Below are 22,356 nucleotides of genomic sequence, written 5' to 3' on the forward strand. Positions count from 1 at the left end.
CGAAGCGCACTCCGTAAATAAGGCTGATTTGTTTTGATATAACACTATATATAGCAAAGATCTGTATAGGGCTCTTCAAGGATTAACACTTCCAGATGGAACACACACACACTCACACACACACACACACACAGCACGGCACAGATTTGCACGCACACATACACATATACATGCACGCGCATAGCACACACACACACATACACACACTTACACTTACACACACACACACACACATACACACACGCAGACGCATGCACTTACAAACCCACACACACACACACAAATACACTCGCACGCACGCACGCACACACGCACACACACCCACACACACCTCTTCATAGATAAGGAGGATTTGGAGGAAAGGGAGCAGGAGAAGGAGGAGGGGGGGGGAGGAGGGGGGGCGTCCTCCTCCTCCCCCCTCCTCCCCCCCCCCTCCCCCCAACCCTCCCCCCCTGAAGTCGTTGTTTAGGCATTTATAACAGGAGCTCCCACCGTCTACCAGAATAGATGAGAGGAGCCGTAGGAGGGGAGGGGGGGGGGAGGATGATTCCCAGACGTTTAACACCCTGACCCCCTGAAGACATGATGTCACCCCAGTGCAGGTCCCAGTTGTTGTAATACCGCCGGGGGCCACAGGGGCGCTGTTGCTCGACGTGTTATCCTTCGCTCCGCTGTTATCTTACTGCTGCACCATCACTGAATCAATCAATACATCAATCAATCATGTGGATATTTAGTGTTGGGACAGAGTCAAAATAGTTTAATTACGTTTTTCAAAGAATAATCTTTCTTATAGGCACTAACACTAGTCTTTCTTACATATGAACTTGGGCTCAAAGGATAACCAAATGTGTGTAAAGCGATGTTGTGGGTGACATAGTAGTGCTATGGACCGATCCTGGTTCAAATCTGGTCTTAAATGCAGTTGAACACGCCAAAATGATTTCAAATTGAGGTCTATGATTTCAAACGGCGGCGAGAAGGCATTGGTTAAATGTTGGCAGCGGGCAGGCAGTGGGGACCAGCTCAGCAGAGTGTGTGGTATTCCTTCAAAGCTTTTTTACATATACCGAGAGTGGGTACTAATTATGGGTTAACCCCTGAGGGAATGGACGCCCTCATCCTGGCAGCGTTGGAGCCTCGCTCTACCAACTGAGCCACACAGAAAATAAAACCTCCCAACCGGGCAGGGTTAGTGCCTCGCTCTACCAGCTGAGCCACACAGGGACTGTAACTCCTAATCATTTAGTGTAGGTACCTTCGGAGAAATATGGGAATCGGACCCCTGATCCTGGCAGTGCTCGCTTTATGGAATGACCCCTGCACACGGAATCTAGAGCTAACTAAACTCTGCTAAAGATGTAGGCGTGGCAAGCCGTATTAGCTTTAAACCGTTTTGCCCTACTGACTAAAAACATTATAACTGATGATCTATCGATGTATGGGTGATTAATAGGGTACATTATAGGTGATTTGTTTTCCTATCTCTGTGTCTCTTTCCCAGCTTCTCTCTCTCTCTCCCACTGAGTCTTTCTTTCCCTCTCTCTCTCTCTCTCTCTCTCTCTCTCTCCCTCTCTCCCCCCCTCCCTCTCTCTCTCTCTCTCTCTCTCTCTCTCTCTCTTTCTCTCTCTCTCTCTCTCTCTCTCAAGTTTCAAGTGAACTCTAATCCCTGCGGTGTGTGTGTGTGTGTGTGTGTGTGTGTGTGTGTGTGTGTGTGTGTGTCTGTGTGTCTGTGTGTGTGGGGTGGTTCCTTGAATAACAGAGTGCATGTGGTAGAGGGGCGTGAGGATGAGGGGGAGGGGGTCTTGATAAAAGGGTAGGTACCCAGCAGTCTTCATTCGTTTCAACGCAGAAAACCTTTGGATCCACAGAATCATGCCGGAGGCTGCAGACGCAGGTATGAACACACGCCTTTCTCCTCCTTTCTCCTCCTTTCTCCTCCTGCTCCCCCTCTAGGGTCCTCATGGTTCCCCCGGTCTGGGGGGCAGCTGGTGTGTACGGGGTTCTGAGGATGGTGGGCGCACCATGGGGACACAAGTTCACGTGTGCACTACGGTGCTCTCCCGTCCTCAATGCAATGAATTCAATTGCAATATGCAACTCTAATACCAGGTTAATACCGCTTCAACGTCAATGTGTTACTGGACCTGACCTAGAGAGGAAGAAGGGAGCCTTGGGAAGGAAAGTCAATCACTGAATCCTGCATGTGTCATTTTGTGTTTTGTTTTAATTTCATAATCTTTTAGATTATATATATATTACAACCTTGCAGTAGTGGAAAAGTCCTCAACAATGCGTCCGGTTTCAGAGGCAGCTGCGGTCTAAGGGGAGGCGGGTCGGCGGGTTCCTCGTTGGTATCTTGGCCGGGGTCCTTTATCCCCCGGGAGGATCGGAGGGACTCTAGTGCCCTGGCATGACCTCGTGTTGGCCTGCCGAGCCGAGATGGATGTCATGTCGCGCCACGGGAAAACATTGAAACTCTAGCAGAATGTTTAAAGTAGCAAGCGTGTGGTAAAGCTATCCCACCACTGATTAGACGAGATGGTTTCCCAGGGGTAACTGGCATGATGCAACAGTCACATGTCATCCACACGCATCATGTGATGATCAATTAGGCAGCACAGTGAGAAGCCAAATACCCAATGACCTAGCTGATATCTCATCAATAACCTAGCTTTCATGTTTCTTCAGATGTTTAGGTCACACCTTACACCTGTGGGCAAGCTCCAAGCACATGGGGTTTATGGCTAAACTCTGGGCTTAGGAAGTATTTGGTTTAGGGTGGGGTTAGGGTTTGGATAGTACTTTGGTAAGCGGTTGGGCTGATCATTAGAGTTGCCTTTTAGGGTAAGGGAAGGTTTTAGCTTTTGGGGTGTGAGTTGATCGATCGGGTTAGGATGCCCAGGGGAACCCAGGGGGCGGGGGCAAAGCACAGGCACATACCCTTGTTTTGGAATCAACACATGTTTTAGGTTGGGATGAGGGTTGGGCTAGGGCTAGCCATTCTACGACCAGGACATTTTCTGCGATGCTTGGGAATACAACAGTGGCCTATCCTGGCGTGATTACCTGCGGAGCCAGGGTTGGTTGTTACATTATGAATAATGCGGGACCCAGACTTGCTGAAAGTCTTCAAGCGGCTGTGCATGACACTTTAGGGTTGTGTTCAATCGAATACTTAGTCGCCCTGTGTGAACTGCTGCTGGAGCGTGAACCAAAAAGGACCGTCGCGGCGGTTCATAAACCTCTGAATTTCACAAGCACGGAACGGATATAGGAGATGTGCGTCTACACCAATGTTAAAGCCAAATTGGTGACAATAAATGCCATGTCCAGGGGTGGTCTAGTAAAGTCGCATCACTGTGACATTATTAGAGGTAAGAGGGGGTTAGGGTTAGGTTGGGAAAGTCAGTGTGAGGGTAGAGATGCGTTACGATTACATTCATTACCTATGAACTCCATTTCTTTTGACACTAATCTCAGAGATCATGAGCTGCACTGCTATATCAGGTTTTATCGCATCGTCCCGGAACCTTACTTGGAACAAATGAATCATCCCTCCCTCCCCTGAACCGCCAAGACATTTTGACAGTCTGGCCTCATCAATTCTGTTCAGCAGAACTTGTCTACAAAGCATGTGCCCCAATTCCTTTCATCAGAGGAACAATGAAATATATAGTTGTCACCATCTTGCCTCCAAGATATGGGTCTATTTAAAGTCACAGGGCGGTGAGACAGACTGATCGGGTTAACTTTACATCTTCATAATTTATGGGCTTAGGAAACGGAGAGTGCAAACATGGATATGTAGACGTGTGTCTTAATCGTCAACATCAAGTGTGTAGTTTGTTCCTTGTTGCTTTATCTTGGGGTAGACACAATAAACATGTATTGAATCTGACCCTGAAACTGAATGCTGAGATATATTAGCAACCCTGTTGACAACATTGTCCCAGCTCTCTGCAGCATTCAGGAGGGTTAGGCGTTGAATCTGCCCTGTCTGCACAAAATTCCTTCAGTAATGGATGCCACAAGTCGTCAGGTGATTTCCTGTGAGGAGGTGGTGTATTGTATAATCTATTTCCTCAGTGAGAGCACCACACATCACTTATCTGTAGCTGTGTTTGGTGCTGTCGGTGGCAGCATGAGCTTTTTATAGATCTTCCATAACCCGATCCGCTCACGTTCTCCCCAGGGAGCAGGGACGGGAGTCTATTGACAGTATGCGCTCATTGCTTTGTGGCTGCACTTAGTGGATCGTGTTTAGCACGCAAAGTTATCACTTGTGTGCCTAAAACCGGCTAATGGCGGTGACTAGGCGATACCTCCTAAAACACATTTACGTTTTATGCTAGCTTACTTGCCTAAAGTGCTATCATCATTACCAACAGGGTGACACCCAACTTAAGGAAAGTTAAGCACTTAACAGAATGGCAAAAAACCATCTGTAGGGACCTAGAGGAACAACATTTTACACAGCTGTGTAAGCATAGGCTGGTAGTGAGAGCTTCACTGTATTATCATAGGCTGGTAGTGAGAGCTTCACTGTATTATCATAGCCTGGTAGTGATAGCTTCACTGTATAATGATAGCCTGGCAGTGCTCGGTGTAACCTGGTAATGTTTGCATGACTGTGCTATCATGGCCGTATAATTTTATCATTACTGTCCTAGCATTTCCCGGTAGTGTTTGCTTTCTATAAATATAGTAAAATCTTTTTTTTTTTTTTTTTTTTTTTTTACAGTTGCTATTTCATATTTAGATTTATTTTGGCCATCAGATAGGTCCGCTAAATCCTCCAAGGATGTGGATATGAAGGGTGAAATACCAGAGGAGTGCAGGATGATGGAGGAGGGGTGAAGGGCCGGGCCGGGGGTCCAAGATGGCTATTAAAGGTAATATGAACATCTCGGGCCATCTGGCAGGCAGGGCTTCAGCGGGGCTATAAGACACCGACCGTGGCCTTTCCTCACCACCCCAGTAAAGCCGTCACACCCTCCTCCTCCGAGGTGGTCTCTGGGGAGCTTGGCTGCGAAGCGCCAATCTATTTAAGAATTTTCCGCAAACATAAGAACGGCAGCGTTCGCTGAGCTCTCCATCCATCCTAAGGCCGATGTGCAGGGACAGCGCATGTCTTTCTCCACATTCTGTCTGATAAACTGACCAGGAGGTCAGTGTCAAGATATGTGAAGATATCTGTTTCATGAAGACATTTTGCTGACGGGCCTCTAGGCGAACACTTTTAGGGGGGTCGGCAATACCTTGGAGATAGTGATGGTGTTAGGTTCTTAATTAATGCAGAAATAAACCTACCCCAAACAAAAGTCTGTAGAGAACCGACACAAAACAGTCTTAAGAGAACCAACACTAAACAGTCTTTAGAGAACCGACACTAAACAGTCTTTAGAGAACAGACACTAAACAGTCTTTAGAGAATCTAACCTAAACAGTCTTTAGAGAACCAACACTAAACAGTCTTTAGAGAACCGACACTAAACAGTCTTTAGAGAACCGACACTAAACAGTCTTTAGAGAACCGACACTAAACAGTCTTTAGAGAACCAACACTAAACAGTCTTTAGAGAACAAACACTAAACAGTCTTTAGAGAACCAAAACTAAACAGTCTTTAGGGAACCGACACTAAACAGTCTTTAGAGAACCAAAACTAAACAGTCTTTAGAGAATCTAACCTAAACAGTCTTTAGAGAGCCGGTCTGTAAAAAACCAACACTAATCAAACTATCTGTAGAGAACCTACACTAAACAAACAGCGTGTAAAGAAACAACACAAATGTTGAGGTCCACTTTGGTAATACGTTCAAGCGTCAGGGGACTTTCTCAGCTCCATCGTTGAAGGCAGTTGATCAGGGCGCCATACCACAAGGTTTGCTTTTGTCGGATTACGTTTCTTGTTGGTGACTTGGCAAATCTTTGTTTGGCAACTTGGCCCAAATTTGTCCGGTTATGAGGATCCTTCATACCCTTCTCTCACCAACCCCTTTTTTTTAATACAAAATGGCTGATACATCAATGAAACTCATGTGTTTAATAATAATAAATGGATCTGTTATGAGAAGAATAGATGACAATGCTAGCTATCTAGCATAGCTTTTAAGTACAACATTTTAGTAACTACATTATTTGTTATTGTGGTATAATGTTTTTTAATATGCATATTGTTCCTATACAGCAGGCTACAGGCCTGTTATACTGTCTCAGTTCTAGATGACCAAGGAACATTTGTAGGATACCTGTAAACATACCTGGAAAACAGTTATGTTGTTACCTGTAGTCACAGGTACGTACCGGTGATGCATGGTTACATGTACAGGTAGTAATAACATGGTATTCTGTGTCGGTAGTGGTCACATGGTTTCCTGTAGAGGTAGTTGTCAAATGGTTACCTGTACTTCTACCTGTACAGGCCATGGTCACTGGCTTACCGTTACAGGTAGTGTTGCCTCATTACCTGTGAAGGTAGTATAGCATGATTACCTGTACATGTAGTAGTGACATGGTTAGCTGTTAAGGTAGTGGTCACATTGGTTCAGGTAGTAATTACATGGTTTCCATTGCAGGTCACATTGGTTACCTGTACAGGTCATGGTTAGCTGCCTTGTCATCTGTTTCCGTTTTGTGCAATCACAGTGGGATGTGACCTCTTCCATTTGCGTGTGGATGCAAGCGTAAATGTGTGGGAGCATGTGTGTAATTCTCTCTCTCTCTCTCTCTCTCTCTCTCTCTCTCTCTCTCTCTCTCTCTCTCCCCCCCTCCCTCCCCCCCCTCTCTCTCTCTCTCTCTCTCTCTCTCTCTCTCTCTCTCTCTCTCTCTCTCTCTCTCTCTCTCTCTCTCTCTCTCTCTCTCTCTCTCTCGTAACAGGAGAGTGTGTGTGGATCATTTGATGCGTGATGTATTTGTCCAGCTGTTCAGATGGCTTCCATTATTCTGCTTACTGGCGTCATTTAGTGTTACTTTTAGCTGCAGAGCCTTTTATGAGGCATTGCAGCTTAGTGGGCGGGCCCCAGCATGGTGAATGGTGTTGTGTTTGTTACAATTAGAATATGTCTCTGTAACAAAACCACATACAAGAAATGCAATGCTCTGAATATGATGCTCAAAATTCAATAATGTTACATTCTATTTCCGCTTTAAATAGTGTGTATGGATGAATACGTTATTTTACGTTAGATACATCTATTTTGGTATATTTGTATGGATTATTTGTATTTTAGTTACTTGGGTAATTATATAATACCCATTGTACATTATTTTTATTTAGAAGTTTATATCCGAGTAACATTTAATTTCTAAAGCTGTGGTGACAGTTTCACATGTCAGACTGCATTCACACCTGTTTCCAAGGGGATTACATATTGGCTTCAAGTTTGCAGAAAATGTGTGTATGATCAAAGAGGAACCGTGTCTTCTTACTTTTAAATATTCCACTTCTTTAAATAAAGTTAAGTCAGTATATCTAAGGGTCAACGGTATCTGATGCAGTACTATTCTTAGCCACAAGCTAACAGTGTATCTGATTCAGTATTCAGCAACAGGCCTAACGTATGGTATTCTCAACATGGCGCCAAATGTATTTGATTAAGTATTCTTAACATTGAGCTAGGCTAGGCTAACTGTTGTCGTTCTCTCCAGGGGAATTGCCCACAGCTGAAGAAGGTAAGGAGGATTTTGTTTCAGGACTGAATTAACTCCCATGTATTCATACACGTCTAAATACATGTGCCTTTGTGTTTAAATGTATACAATATATATATATATTAAGTATATATACACCATATATAATATATAACATTCATGCATATGAATGTTAATATTTATAAAACCATTAAGAAATATGTTTTGTCGTCTGTGACAAAATAAATGACACCGTGTTTCATTGGAATAATAGTTAAAAAAAATGCATTGTTTTATTCCGGTCCCCTTTTCCTACGTATTAATCTTTTCATATATTCATATATATGTTCACACCCAGAAATGTAAGTGTTACTTGAATGACTATTAGAATAACAATATTTTCGAACTGAATGGGTTGCCTCTGTGCTCCTTATTTGTTTACGATTGATGATTCCTACCGTTCCCGTTTGAATGTATATACTATTGGGTTTCTTAATTCAGGGAGCGGCATCCATTTAAATCACCTGAAAAGGTATTAAATGTTGACAAAGCATGACTACTGAGTGAAGTAGGTGTGGATGCACATACTAGAGCATCAGTATGAATGCATTTTTACAGTATACAAGCGTGTAGTACAGTATATGAGTGTGTGTTGCAATACTGTATATGATTGTATTAGTCTGTGTGTGGATTTTGCTGCTACTGGTTGAGTTGTGTATTACAATGTGTGCAAAGTAGAGTAAAGGTGTTTCATTTGTCCAGCCTTTGAGTTGTGTTTTGCTTCGTCCACCACAGACTCTGGAGATGAGGGTAAGAGCCAGACCGGTACATGGTCTGGACTGGTCTGTACAGGTTTAGACTACTCTGTAATAGTGTGAACTGGTGTGACAATAACATACCATCCCATGTCTACTCCCGGTATATTACGTGCGGACGCCACATAATATGTCAAACAGTCACCGTCTTCCCAGACTCTGGTACATTTGAATTTGAAATATTGGCGACTACAGGGTAGGATATACAAATAAACACTCTCAGTTATCATCGCTAAGGACCGATTACTCGTCCCTACATACCTCCGGGGTGCCAAAGTAAAAGCCATCCCCAGTATGTGTGGTGTGAACAATCCCCGGGACGACAGAAACAACAAAGGGAAAGCACGCCCGACACGAGCTGTGGTGGAGATAATCTGTCACACATCAACGCTCTCAGTTCCCTCTGAACGCCGTCGCGACCTTACCCTCTGGCAAATATTTGGACAAAGAATGGAGAACTTCTTTCCCTCCACTGCTTTCTGCTTTCCTTCCATGCTAGCTAGCTCAGGCACCCGGTCCGAACCCTAGTCTTCTGCTCTGAGATTTAGGCTAGGCTATCTTTTATCTTCTGCTGCTCTTCACTGGGTCACGCAGTTCAGTTCTGTAACCAAGTGAAGGTAGTCATGGTGATTTCAAATCCAATGTTCCGGTCTGATAACGAAGCCTTTTTCCCCAAAAGGTTTCATCCCGACATGTTTTAATTCTACATCTCTGTCCGTGTTTGATCTGCTGTGTTAACATTGACTTCTGGAATCTGACCTATGGTACAGTGTGACAATGGGTTGTTTTACTTCCATAATAACCCCTGAGCCCAACTGTGAGGACATTTCCCAGCATGAGGGGCGAACGTTGTTTTTGAACCCTAGGTCACATATGTGCCAAGTCACATATGTGCCAAGTCAGAAACTCTGAGTCAGATACTTGTTGCGTTACGTATGTATTGAGGTATATGTGTGTTGTGTTTGAATATATACTTGTTGAGGTACATATGTATTAAGGTACATATGTGTTGTGTTTGAGTAGATATTCGTTGAGTTACATATGTATTAAGGTACATATGTGTCGTGTTTGAATAGATACTCGTTGAGTTGCGTATGTATTAAGGTACATATGTGTTGTGTTTCAATAGATACTCGTTAAGCTACAGATGTATTAAGCCTTAATACTGATATTTCTAACTGTGGTTCTTCTCAAGGGCTGACTGTCTCTTCTGTGTCTGTTTTTTCACGGCACCTCTATGTCTGTCCCGCGTTCAAACACCCGTCTCTCTCTCTCCCTCCCTCCCTCCCTCCCTCCCTCCCTCCCTCCCTCCCTCTCTCTCTCTCTCTCTCTCTCTCTCTCTCTCTCTCTCTCTCTCTCTCTCTCTCTCTCTCTCTCTCTCTCTCTCTCTCTCTCTCTCTCTCTCTCTCCCTCTCTCCCTCTCTCTCCCTCTCTCAGAGGGCCAAGGGACGGAGTTGACCGGGCTCTTCGTCGAGCGCCCACAAGAGAATGTTGTCATCATCACAGGTAGGACAGACAGGCGGACAGACAGGCGGACAGACGGGCGACAAACAAAGGACGAGTAGACAGAGAAACCCACAGTGGCGGTTATATTTGCCTGTGATTGGCTGATGATTGGTTGATGCTAATGCCGGTGTGTGATTGGCAGGCTCGGATGTGGTTATCACGGCGAAGGTTGACTCCACCACCCTGACGAGGAAGCCCACCGTTAAATGGCTGAAGGGGAAGTGGCTGGATCTCGGCAGCAAGGCCGGGAAGCACCTGCAGTTTAAAGAGACGTACGACCGTGAAACCAAGGTACGCAAATACACACAGACGGACCGACAGGCGGAGAGAGACGGACGCACCTTAATAGAAACTCAGCACGCACATTTGTCTCACTTCTATTTGTGTGCGTGCGTGCCTTTGTTGATGTGTGTGAGTGTGTGTTTATGTGTGTGCGTGTGATTATGTGTGTGCGTGTTTATATGTGTGCGAGTGTGTGTGTGTTTATGTGTTTGCGTGTGTGTGTGTACATGTGCATGCGTGCGTTAATGTGTGTGCGTGGGTGTGTTTATGTGTGCTTGCGTGCGTGTGTTTGTGTGCATGTGTGTTTTAATGTGCGTGTGTGTATATTTGCATGCATGCGTGTGTTAATGTGTGTGTGCGTGCGTGTGTATATGTGTCTGCGTAGATCTACACCTATGAGATGAAGGTGATCAAGGCGAAGGTGGGGGCTGCGGGGGCCTACAGGTGTGAGGTCACCGCCAAGGACAAGTTTGACAGCTCCTCCTTCGAGATCACTGTAGAGGGTAAGTGACACCAGACACCCCTTCAGCCCCAATCCTCTCTCCCCCTCCGTCACTCCTCAGCTCTTTCACCCTCCAACCTCTAAACCTCACTCGCCCCTCAGCGCTATCACACCTCATCATGTGTCACCCTCTCACCATCTATTAACCCTGACCGTTCATCACCCCTCACTCCATGGAGTCGGACATCCCGGTTCTAACTACCGTCACACCTCTTCTCACTCTCTTCTTCTCCACTCCTTCTCAACTTCCTATCCCCCCCTCTCCTCCGCCTCCTCTTTCTCACCTCCTCTCCTCTCCTCCCCTCTCTCCTCCTCCTCCTCCTCCCCCTCTCACCTCCTTCTCCACTCCTCTCTGCTCTCACCTCCTTCCTATCCCCCCTCCTCTCCTCCTCCTCTCACCTCCTCTCCTCCCCCTCTCCTCCTCCTCTCACCTCCTCTCCCCTCCTCTCCCCCCCCTCTCACCTCCTCTCCCTCTCTCCTTCTCCTCTCACCTCCTATCCTCCCCCTCTCACCTCCTCTCCTCTCCCTCTCCTCCTCCTCTCACCTCCTCTCCTCTCCCTCTCTCCTCCTCCTCTCACCTCCTATCCTCCCCCTCTCACCTCCTCTCCTCTCCCTCTCTCCTCCTCCTCTCACCTCCTATCCTCCCCCTCTCACCTCCTCTCCTCCCCCTCTCACCTCCTCTCCTCCCCCTCTCACCTCCTCTCCTCCCCCTCTCCCCCCTCCCAGCTGCACAGCAGTCAGAGGATGTAGATATCCTCTCCAGTTTCAAGAGAGCGTGAGTAACTTTCCTGTGTTTGCGTGTGCTTGCGCGCGCGTGCGTGTGCATGTGTGAACATGCGTGCGTTGATGGAGAGACATTTTGTAGTAATGGTCTTTGAGAGCATGTGGTCTCTTCTGTCATTCAGCACGTCTTCAGATAGCTATGCAGAGATGCAGACACATAGAGCTCCTTGCAGACACGTAGAGCTCCTTGCAGACACGTAGAGCTTTTCGCAGACACTTAGAACTACTTGCAGACACTTAGAGAGCTTAGAGTACACTTAAGGCATGCCCCCGGGCCACCCACACTGTGTCTCACCTCTCTCTGTCTCTGTATCCGGTGACCACAGCGATGCCGGAGAAGATGATGGAAGTTTGGACTTCAGCGCCCTCCTGAAGGCAGCTAAGAAGTAAGGACGGACAAAGGGTTTCACCTGGTCCACAGCTGTCTGTCTACCTGGTCTACAGGTGTTCACCTGGTCTACAGGTGTTCACCTGGTCCACAGGGGATCACCTGGTCTACAGGTGTTCACCTGGTCTACAGGTGTTCCCCTGGTCTACAGGGTCTCACCTGTTCCCCAGGTGTCTGTCTACCTGGGCTACAGGTGTCTGTCTACCTGGTCCATAGCTGTCTATCTACCTGGTCCACAGGTGTCTGTCTACCTGGTCCACAGCTGTCTGTCTACCTGGTCCATAGCTGTCTGTCTACCTGGTCCATAGCTGTCTGTCTACCTGGTCCACAGGTGTCTGTCTACCTGGGCTACAGCTGTCTGTCTACCTGGGCTACAGGTGTCTGTCTACCTGGTCCATAGCTGTCTGTCTACCTGGTCCATAGCTGTTTGTCTACCTGGTCCACAGGTGTCTGTCTACCTGGTCCACAGGTGTCTGTCTACCTGGTCCACAGGTGTCTGTCTACCTGGTTCGCAGGTGTCTGTCTACCTGGGCCACAGGTGTCTGTCTACCTGGTTCACAGGTGTCTGTCTACCTGGGCCACAGGTGTTCGCCTGGTTCACAGGTGTTCCCTTGGCCCCCAGGTGTTCATCTGGTCTGACAGAGGTTCACTTGTGTAAAGGGCCCCTATAGGTTTATTATTGGATTTTGGATGTATGAATAAATAGTCTTCATAGTATTATTTGTTGTAAATGATACATTATCCTGGTCCCAGGAAGAAGAGACCCGAGGATGATAAGCCCGTGATCGACGTGTGGGAGCTGTTGAAGAGCGCCCACCCCAGCGAGTACGAGAAGATCGCCTTTGAGTACGGCATCACCGACCTGCGAGGCATGCTCAAACGCCTGAAGAAGATGAAGGCGGAGCCCAAACACAGCGAAGGTACGGGGGAGGGGGTGTGATGGGGAGACGGGAGGGGAGGTGTTGGGGTTGAGGGGAGGGGAGGTGGGTGAGGAGAGGTGATGTGATGAGGGATGGGGGGGGGGGAGATGATGGTAGGGGAATAGGACCATACTCGTGGAGCTGTGTAGACGTGAACATACTCTTCTAGAACATATATCTACGCTGAGTATCCACCTCTCTCCTCTCCGCAGCCTTCCTGAAGCGCATGGAGTCCTGCTACTCTGTGGAGAAGGGCAAGAAGATCGTGCTGACCTGTGAGGTGTTTGACCCCAACGTCCAGGTGAAATGGTTGAAGAACGGGCAGGAGATCAAGGGCTCCGCTAAGTAAGGACAGCGCAGACGTATTCAGCCCGGCGTGCAAACTGACCTTTATAGAGTATGTTTTCACCATTATTTATTTACAAGGTGTTTGGTCAGGCGCTCAGTGTTATTTACCCAGCTGTTCGCGGGAGTATACAGTCATACACACCATCTTGAATTACTTGTTGGCATCCCGGGGTGTATAAATAGAAAGCCATAGCTCCACAGATCTAGTACGGGGCTACTGTGAGGTTTCAGTAGAGCTCTAAATCCATATGACAACGAGTGCCCAAATCATAACAATATGCTCATGATTAGTGATGTCTTTAGGTTTAAGACACCAACAAGCTTTAGTTTGGATCTTTAAAAGCACACCTACCTTTAGTTTTTTCCCAAATGTCCCAACTTGGATAAAGTATGTCCCATTTTAAATGGCCTTCTTCTCTTATCTTCTTGTTCTACAGGTACATCATGGAGACCATCGGAAACGTCCGGAAACTGACCATCATGAAGACGACGCTGGCTGATGACGCAGCCTATGAGTGTGTTGTCGGGGAGGACAAGTGCTTCACGGAGGTGTTCGTCAAAGGTACGCTCGGTGGAAGATTCTAAAGTTGACCAATGGCAGATCAGTATATTAAAGAAGCAACATTCAAGCCCCCCCAATGGCCACGAGTAGTTATAAAAACAGTAGACTATAAACCATTAGCTTATTTGTTTGATATGTACCAGTAGTGATAGGGTTAGGGTTATTATCTATTGCAGTGGTTCTCAAACTTTTTATACCACGCACCACCACAGAAAATATTTGGCTCCCCAAGTAACAACATTATGAACAATGTTATACAATATAACAACATACAGTAGCGTAGGCCTGAGACCCTATTCAGCATCGCACAGCCCACGCAGGAGGCACAAATAATATTATTTATTGCAAGCATTTCAGCTGTACAAAGTGGTAGCACTGGAACAAACACACGGGTACGTACCCACACAGCAAGTGAGAAAAAGGATCTCGTAGTAAATATATTTCCATTCGTACTAGTATTTTGATATGATTGTTTTTAATCAGAAAGCAAACAAATAAAAATCAACGTACCACTAGGTGGCGCATCGCGGCACCTCAGTGGTGTGCGTGCCATTTTTTGAGAACCAATGATCTATTTCACGTATTGTATGCATATAAAGTGTCTTTATTTTGTACCCCCAGAGCCCCCAGTGACCATCACCAAGCTGATGGATGACTACCACGTTGTGGTGGGGGAGAGGGTGGAGTTTGAAGTGGAGGTGTCAGAGGAAGGTGCCAACGCCATGTGGTCAGTAGACATTCACATATCTTCATTAGTTCATCGCTTTAATAGATGATGATTTAATATGCGAAAGCTCTTTGGTATTGAATGGCTCTCTATTCATTGTTACCATTCACCTATTTAGCAAAGTCAAGTCAAAGTGAACTGCCCAATCCAGGGGCCTGTACTACTGTGAACTGTATAAGTTACACAGAGGACCGAAATTGCGTTTCTTTGAGTCTTGAGCCTACCTTGATAGCAGATGCCTTCATCAAGTGACTTACAGCAAGTTCAGATATATGTCGTGAAGGAGCAGGTAGGGATTTAAGAGGCGTCTTGCTCGAGGATGACATACCTTTAGGTTCAGGTTAGTCAGTGATCAGAGGCCCTACCTGTGTGAGAGAAGGGGTGAGGACAGTGTTGACGGGACCGTCCACATGGACAGGTTCTTCGAGGACATTGAGATCTTCAAGGACACCAACCCGGCCAAGTACCGCATCAAGAAGGACGGGAGGAAACACATGCTGATCATCCTGGAGGCCGGCCTGGAGGACATCGGCATGTACCACTGCTGGACAAACGGGGGTCACACCAAGGGAGAGCTGGAGGTGGAAGGTACCAACCGATGGCTAACATGAACCATGCAAATTGTAACTGTATTGATAATAGGGATAATAAGGATTAGGTTGAATGCACAGAAATGGCCTATTCCTGAGGATTTACGTCTCCTTCACCTCTCTCCAGAGAAGGAACTGCTGGTGTTGCAGGACATTGCTGATCTCACGGTGAAGGCTACCGATCAGGCCGTGTTTAAGTGTGAGGTCTCGGACGACAAGGTGACCGGGAAGTGGTTCAAGGACGGCGTAGAGGTCCTGCCGGACGAACGCCACAAGATGACCCACGTTGGACGGTGAGAATAACACACAAGCACCATGAGGTCAGGGGCAGCGAGGACAGCGAGGTCCCCGTTTCCACGTTGTTATGGCAGATAATTCTTGCGGTCCTCCAACCTCAACCTGAAACACTGAGCAAGGGGTTAGGAGTAGTCTTGCTCAGTGTTTCCCATTGCCCATTCCTTTTAAATTGCAATCCATTGCGACCCAATTCACAATAGGACTTATCTATAAAAAACGTGAGAAGAACAAATTTGTGCATAAATGAACATCCCTGAACATTTTAACTGCCAATTCAGCATCCCATTGTATATTAACTTAAACCAACAATTTCGGAGAGCTAAATCACAACTTTGTTTTATGCACTTGTTATTGAAAGCATAATACACGTATTCAATATTTAAAAAATGAGACCAATTAAACGCATTTAGGCGGAGTTAACATCCCCTTGTTTTGGCTAACTCATTGTGTTTTTATTTCGTCTCATCAGCAAAACAAACCCAATGTACGTTAGCCTTTCAACTAGATTCAATGCTATAAGTCAAATTATCAGAACAACACAACGATTCAGTACTATCAAAAACATGCTCCTTGTTTTTTTTTGCTTCTTGTTACTGTGTAAAAAAAGTACTGGCCCAGCTGGTCCCATGGGGGGCGAGGAATCATGCTAAAGCTCATTTTGACACTGCGGTACGTGTGATCTGTCAGGTTCCATAAATTGCTTATCGACAACGTGAAGCCGCAAGACGCTGGAGACTACACCTTCATCCCCGACGGGTACGCTTTGTCGCTGTCTGCAAAACTCAACTTCCTCGGTAAGGAACCTCTGACCCCGAAACCCGAGAAGCGCATGCACTATCTGTGCCCTTTGGCCTCAAAAACATAATGTGTACTAAATATAGAATATGTCACATCCTCAATATCTCCCTGGATGACCACACTGACACAACTCTTTCCCTCTAAACAGAAATCAAGATCGACTACGTCCCCCGACAGGGTATGTTGCGCACCATTACAAAAGATGTTTGAACCTGTCCACTGTCGCGTTAATCTTCATAGTCTTCGACACCCTTCCTCAGACCCCCCAAAGATTCACCTGGACACCACCGGGAACATGGTCTCCCAGAACACCATCATCGTGGTGGCAGGGAACAAGCTTCGTCTGGACGTGGAGATTACTGGAGAGCCAGCGCCGACTGTGGTCTGGTCTAAAGGAGAAGAGGTACTTACACCAGGGTGCTCTAGTCTAAATGAGACTAGGTACCTACACTAGTCTGTTCTAAAGGTATCAACGCTAGCGAGACAGCTAATGAGTTTGGGGACGTTATCATTGTGGAGTTCGATTCAGCACATCGCCCAGATGAGGTTCAGATGTCAATCATGGGACATTCTGCTGAAGTCCAAGTCAGTCCTCTCTGCCGTTACCTGTCGTTTACCTATCTCTTTACACATTAACAGACGCAGGCGTAGGTAGCCCATAGTTCATTTCGTTTTAATTTACTTCTTGCATTGGGTTGGATTGTGTTGAACAAGAACCAGATGTTTCGGTCCTCATTTGAGTTTGATTGCCGCGCTCACGAGCACCCAGCCGAACCACACCAGCGGTTAAACCGTACCAGAGTTCAAGCAAAGAATCGACTAAACGGCGTGCTTGTGAAATGCAACTCAGGGTGTCTAACCAGAGAGCACCAGATAGACCGGAGAGCGACCAGGTTCATCCAACTCACTCAGGAGGTCCTCTCAATGCCAGGTCATCACGGCCACGGAGGGCCGGGTCCGCGTTGACAACCGGAAGACCCTGAGCAGCTTCGTGATCGAGGGGGCGGAGAGAGAGGACGAGGCCAACTACACCATCTGTGTGACCAACCCTGCCGGAGAGGACAAAGCCAAGCTGTTCGTCAAGATCGTAGGTGGGTGAAGGTCCATCTCTGCGGCTAGGACTATATGTGATTCAAAATGACCTACATACTTCTAACTTGCGGTGTCCAGACGTACCTGACCCTCCTCAAAACGTGAAGTGCCTGTCGGTGGGCGAGGACTGCTCCAGCATGGTCTGGGAGGCCCCTGCGTTTGACGGCGGCGCGCCACTCAAAGGTAAGAGTCACACGTCTACGGTGTAGCTTCCTCTGTCCGTCAGTCCCTCGGTCTCTCCCTCGCGCTCTGATTAAAGATACACATGTGTACCCCTCTGTCAGGATACCTGATGGAGAGGAAGAAGAAGGGCTCGTCAAGGTGGACGAAGCTGAACTTCGACGTGTACGAGGCCACGACCTACGAGGCTAAGAGGATGATTGAGGGAGTGTACTACGAGATGAGGGTGTTTGCGATCAACAGCATCGGCATGTCCCAGCCCAGCCTCACCTCCAAACCCTTCATGCCCTTGGGTCGGTTCCTCTAGTTACCTTTCAAAAATAAAAAACGGTAATACCTCGGCCAAGAGCCGTATGAAACACGACGTTTGGTCTGCGCTAACCTTTGACCCTGGGTCGTTTTGGACGCACCAGCTCCGACCAGCGAGCCCACGCGCCTCCTGGTGCACGACGTCACCGACGGAACGTGCACGCTCAAGTGGATGGCGCCCGAGAGGATCGGCGCGGGCGGCCTGGATGGCTACATCATCGAGTACTGCAAAGAGGGAGGTCAGTCTCCTCTGACCTCTGACCCCTGACCCAGGGCTCCAGAGTGCGCCTAATTTGGGCGCATATGCGCCTAGAATTCGGGGCGGTGCGACCAAATATTTTATTTGGGCGCACCGGTGCGACTGAAAATGTATCTGGTATAATTTTTTTTTTTTTTACAGAGCAGTCCATTCATAATATTGTAATGACCACGGAAGAGGCAGTGAATGAAGTATTGATTAGACAGCGATTTATTAGATACCTAATAAACCATTGGAACACGCAAGACCGGTAACAATAGCAACGCCGGTAAACAAACCCGCGAAGCCCAATCCAGGGGCCTGTACTACGAAGCTCGATTAGAGGGTTCGCGAGGTATGTTGAGCTGAAAGCCTGGGTTAGCTTAGCTGTACCATGAAAGTCGATCTCTTTAAGCGTCGCTGTATCACCATGGTGACTTACGCTCGCAACCAAACCTGGTCGGGAGCAGCTTTTCAGCGAGTCTACCCGGAGATCGGCTACTTATATCGGCGTGCGCAGCTTCCTAGCCCCTCCTCCGATAATTTCGTCACCATTTGTGGGTGTTCCCATGGATCTCGGCGCACTTATCGTACAGGCGTCTCTCCGGAGACAGAGGTTTTTTCGGGACAGAACCGATCCCTTGGCATTGTCTGACGATATTCTTTATGAGAGATACAGATTCTGCATTTATTTAAGGCATTTATTTAATGGTCAAAATATTATTAATCAGTGGCGTAAATATCGACGGTGCAACCGGTGCAGCTGCCCCCCCACCGTCAACAACTCAGCGCAAGGCAGGCACGGTCCAACGCCCCCCCCCCCTCAACAACTCACAACTTGGGTGCACCATAAATACGTGCTGGTGCACCCAAATTAAAAATGTAGGCGCACCTGTGCACCCAAGGAAAAAGTTAGTCTGGAGCCCTGACCCCTGACCTGGTTGACTAGGTCGAGTTAAAGGGCAACTTCACCCAGCTGAGCTTTGTATTTTTAGAACCCCCCGCATATTTTTGAATGGTCTAGCATCATTCCTGTTGGTGACAGGTATAGGCAGACTGACAGGTCACGTGGTGTTGGGGCTACGTCAGTCAGGATCAGTGGTAAAAGTCAGCTTTTCACGCGCGGTTGGCTTGAATGAAATGTTTGAGATGAGAGGGGGTGGACGGGGGAAGTCCAACTTTGCTGACCGCACAATCTATTAACATTTAACGCACTTTAGCACCGATCACTTTAGGACTATGCTACTATGGAACGTTTTTAACTTATCTCTAATAAAACCAGCAAAACGCAGTACCCATTCTTAAGTGATTCTTGGAACAAGCAGCGCGTCTGGCAAAAACATATTTTCCCGATCTAGCCTCTCGGTGACTAAATAAGTGGTTCGATAGTCGCCATACAATTCCCTTATTTTCTGGAGAGACTGAAGAGATCCGTATCGATCTCCAACACGCAGAAACTAACATCCACAGCGTCTGAAGCTAAGATAACAGAGGCTGTTGATAAAACTGAAGTACATTGGCGGAGGGTACTGGATCTGACATAGAAGATGGCTCCATGCAAAAGTTCACCATTTCGAAAGAAATACAAACGAGGACTACCGTATTTTCCGCACTATAAGGCACACCGGATTATAAGGCGCACCTTTAATGAATGGCCTATTTTAGAACTGTTTTCATATATAGGGCGCACCGGATTATAAGGCGCATAGAATAGAAGATACTGCAGTCAAACGTTTGACTGGGGTTGCGTTATGCATCGACTAGACCGAGTTGTGCTAAAGGGAATGTCAACAAAACAGTCAGATAAAGTCAAACTTTATTAAGCGTTCTGACAACTCCGGTCACTCCCATGGTAACGATGTTCAAACGTTAATGTGCATATTAACAATATCTCATCAATATCTGATCAATATCAATATCTCTTAACAATAAACTCACTTTTTCAGTTCATTCCCCGTCTACGAATCCCTCGAATTCTTGTGTGTCCGAATTGAACAGTTGGGCGAGTACGGCATCCAACATGCCCGGATCCCTCTCGTCATTATCCGAGTCAGTGTCGCTGCTGTTGCCTGGCAGTTCAGTGATTATTCCTGCCTTCGTGAAAGCTTAGACCACAGTTGAGACTGTTATATCAGCCCAGGCATCCACGATCCATTGGCAGATAGTGGCGTAAGTCACCTGGCGCTGTCTCCCCGTCTTGGTGACGTGTGTTCGCCTTCTTGGCCCCGTCCACACGAAGCCGATTTTTTGGGTGAAACCGCATAAAAAAACGCTTTTGGTGGACACGGGCTACGGCCACACCAAACGCGTGTAACGTGCCTAACTTGACGCTTGATCATTGCGTGTCACAAAAATTGGTTCAACGCGCCAACGCGCCTGTGGCTGCGCTGGATTTAGGAGTCCGAGGTAGGAAACCCAAACGCCGCCGTGTTTGGGTGCATGATAGAGTTTAGATCGGGTTAGATTAAATAATCTCGGATATAAATAACAATAATCGGGTTAAATAACTTCACATGGTGTGTCTGGTGTGTTTCCAGCATTCGTAGTGTTGATCAGCAGATAGTCCGCCAAGACGTTGAGGTTGCTTAGCAACCAGAGACGCTGTCCATGCAAGTGAATGGAGCGTTCCCTCTTCGTCATAACTATCAAACCAAACATCCTTCACATTCAACGAGCGAACATTATGAAATTAAAATGCACATTTCTCGCTAAAAATGTTTACATAAACGCATTTAATGGCGTAACTATGTTACTATTTCCACCCAGAATAAAGAAAGATGTCGGCCGCATGCTTCTGTGCAAGCGTCACTACTCTAGTGACGTCGGTTCAAGCTCCACGCTGATTTGTTCCATTAGTAGATGGAACAAGGAGGTGTCCGATAGGCGGAGATGATCAGCGGGAGTGGCCGCCAGCGAAGCTGTGCATGGTGGGAGTTGTTGTCTTCAATCCACAAGCGCCAAAAAGTCACTTTCTGCCTTTTCTCGGTCAAGACGGCACCAAATTAGAATTTTATTTTATTATTCGACTACATATAGGACCCAATTTCAATACATATTCATGCCTCCACCGGTGAAATGCTCCTTTAAGGCTTAGTTATGGGTCGTCGTCGACGCTACGCAAGGGGGTACACGGACCCATTTTGTCCTTGCGGACCCTCCTTGCGTCCACCGCAAGGGCCGGACGTTGGTCTCCCACAAATTGTAACCTTGCGTCGAGGTGCGCAGCAGCAAGGGATGTGATTGGTCCGCTCAGGGCTGTGTTTTGGTACGCTGAACCAAAACAGGTTCGCGGCTGCGTCGAAGCGTCTGCGTGGTCGTTGCGTCGCGTCGACGTGGAACCATAACTGAGCCTTTACGATGAGCAACCTTGAGAGAACAATGAGATGAAAGGGAATCTTTTTATAAACCATACTGTCTGAGTGGCCCGGGTAGTCCTTGGGTTAGGGTGTTTAACTCCTATTAGAAGGTTTTGGGTTCGATACCCCATGTCCAAAGCATAACCTGCCTTCCTAGAAAAAGCCATGCCTTCTCATAACAAAACTTACAAAAAATAATAACTGTAACTCCCTTTGGATAAAAGCATCCGCTTATTGAGATAACAGTAAACAATATGAATTAATTCATATTTTTTTTATTTTTCAACCTGCTAAATTATTGAAGACGGTTTCTTATCAACCGGTGTGTAACCAGGTGTCTGACCCCCCCCCCCCCCCTCTCCTCAGAGACTGAGTGGGTGGTGGCCAACAAGGAACTCTGCGAGCGCCAGGGCTACGTGGTGCGAGGACTTCCTGTTGGGGAGAAGATCAATTTCCGGGTCTTCGCCAAGAACCTGGCGGGCGTCAGCCCCCCCGCGACCCTCGCCCAGCCCGTCACCGTCCGGGAGATCGTCGGTGGGTTTGGTACCGGGTTCTGGGGGACTCTGTAGGTTGAGTCCCGGGTACTTGGGGTCTCTGAAGGTTGAGTCCCGGGTACTTGGGGTCTCTGTAGGTTGAGTCCCGGGTACTTGGGGTCTCTGTAGGTTGAGTCCCGGGTACTTGGGGTCTCTGAAGGTTGAGTCCCGGGTACTTGGGGTCTCTGTAGGTTGAGTCCCGGGTACTTGGGGTCTCTGAAGGTTGAGTCCCGGGTACTTGGGGTCTCTGAAGGTTGAGTCCCGGGTACTTGGGGTCTCTGAAAGTTGAGTCCCGGGTACTTGGGGTCTCTGAAGGTTGAGTCCCGGGTACTTGGGGTCTCTGAAAGTTGAGTCCCAGGTTCTGGGGTCTCTGGAAGTTGAGTCCCAGGTTCTGGGGTCTCTGGAAGTTGAGTCCCAGGTTCTGGGGTCTCTGAAAGTTGAGTCCCAGGTTCTGGGGTCTCTGAAAGTTGAGTCCCAGGTTCCCAAGATACAATGC

General features: G+C 47.3%; 1 protein-coding gene across 4 annotated transcripts in view; it reads left to right on the forward strand.

Moving 5' to 3' along the window:
- The first annotated feature begins 1,677 nt into the window (after positions 1-1,677).
- Positions 1,678-22,356, forward strand: part of LOC132446860 (myosin-binding protein C, fast-type-like) — a 28,219-nt gene continuing 7,540 nt past the window's right edge. Inside the window, exons 1-22 of one of the 4 annotated variants that reach the window (XM_060037410.1) lie at positions 1,795-1,897; positions 7,653-7,676; positions 8,430-8,444; positions 9,887-9,955; positions 10,098-10,246; positions 10,623-10,740; positions 11,466-11,514; positions 11,849-11,908; positions 12,664-12,830; positions 13,043-13,175; positions 13,616-13,740; positions 14,362-14,467; positions 14,886-15,055; positions 15,185-15,350; positions 16,042-16,148; positions 16,301-16,330; positions 16,413-16,555; positions 17,084-17,243; positions 17,323-17,427; positions 17,529-17,717; positions 17,838-17,972; positions 21,694-21,861. In XM_060037410.1, the coding sequence (XP_059893393.1) occupies positions 1,876-1,897; positions 7,653-7,676; positions 8,430-8,444; positions 9,887-9,955; positions 10,098-10,246; positions 10,623-10,740; positions 11,466-11,514; positions 11,849-11,908; positions 12,664-12,830; positions 13,043-13,175; positions 13,616-13,740; positions 14,362-14,467; positions 14,886-15,055; positions 15,185-15,350; positions 16,042-16,148; positions 16,301-16,330; positions 16,413-16,555; positions 17,084-17,243; positions 17,323-17,427; positions 17,529-17,717; positions 17,838-17,972; positions 21,694-21,861 (2,410 nt within the window). In that variant the 5' untranslated portion in view covers positions 1,795-1,875. Of the gene's footprint in view, positions 1,898-7,652; positions 7,677-8,429; positions 8,445-9,886; positions 9,956-10,097; positions 10,247-10,622; positions 10,741-11,465; positions 11,515-11,848; positions 11,909-12,663; positions 12,831-13,042; positions 13,176-13,615; positions 13,741-14,361; positions 14,468-14,885; positions 15,056-15,184; positions 15,351-16,041; positions 16,149-16,300; positions 16,331-16,412; positions 16,556-17,083; positions 17,244-17,322; positions 17,428-17,528; positions 17,718-17,837; positions 17,973-21,693; positions 21,862-22,356 lie in introns of all 4 variants that reach the window. The other 3 variants (XM_060037409.1, XM_060037411.1, XM_060037412.1) reach the window with 3 other exon arrangements.

Source organism: Gadus macrocephalus, chromosome 18, assembly GCF_031168955.1.
Source record: "Gadus macrocephalus chromosome 18, ASM3116895v1".
NCBI classification, from domain to species: Eukaryota; Metazoa; Chordata; class Actinopteri; order Gadiformes; family Gadidae; genus Gadus; species Gadus macrocephalus.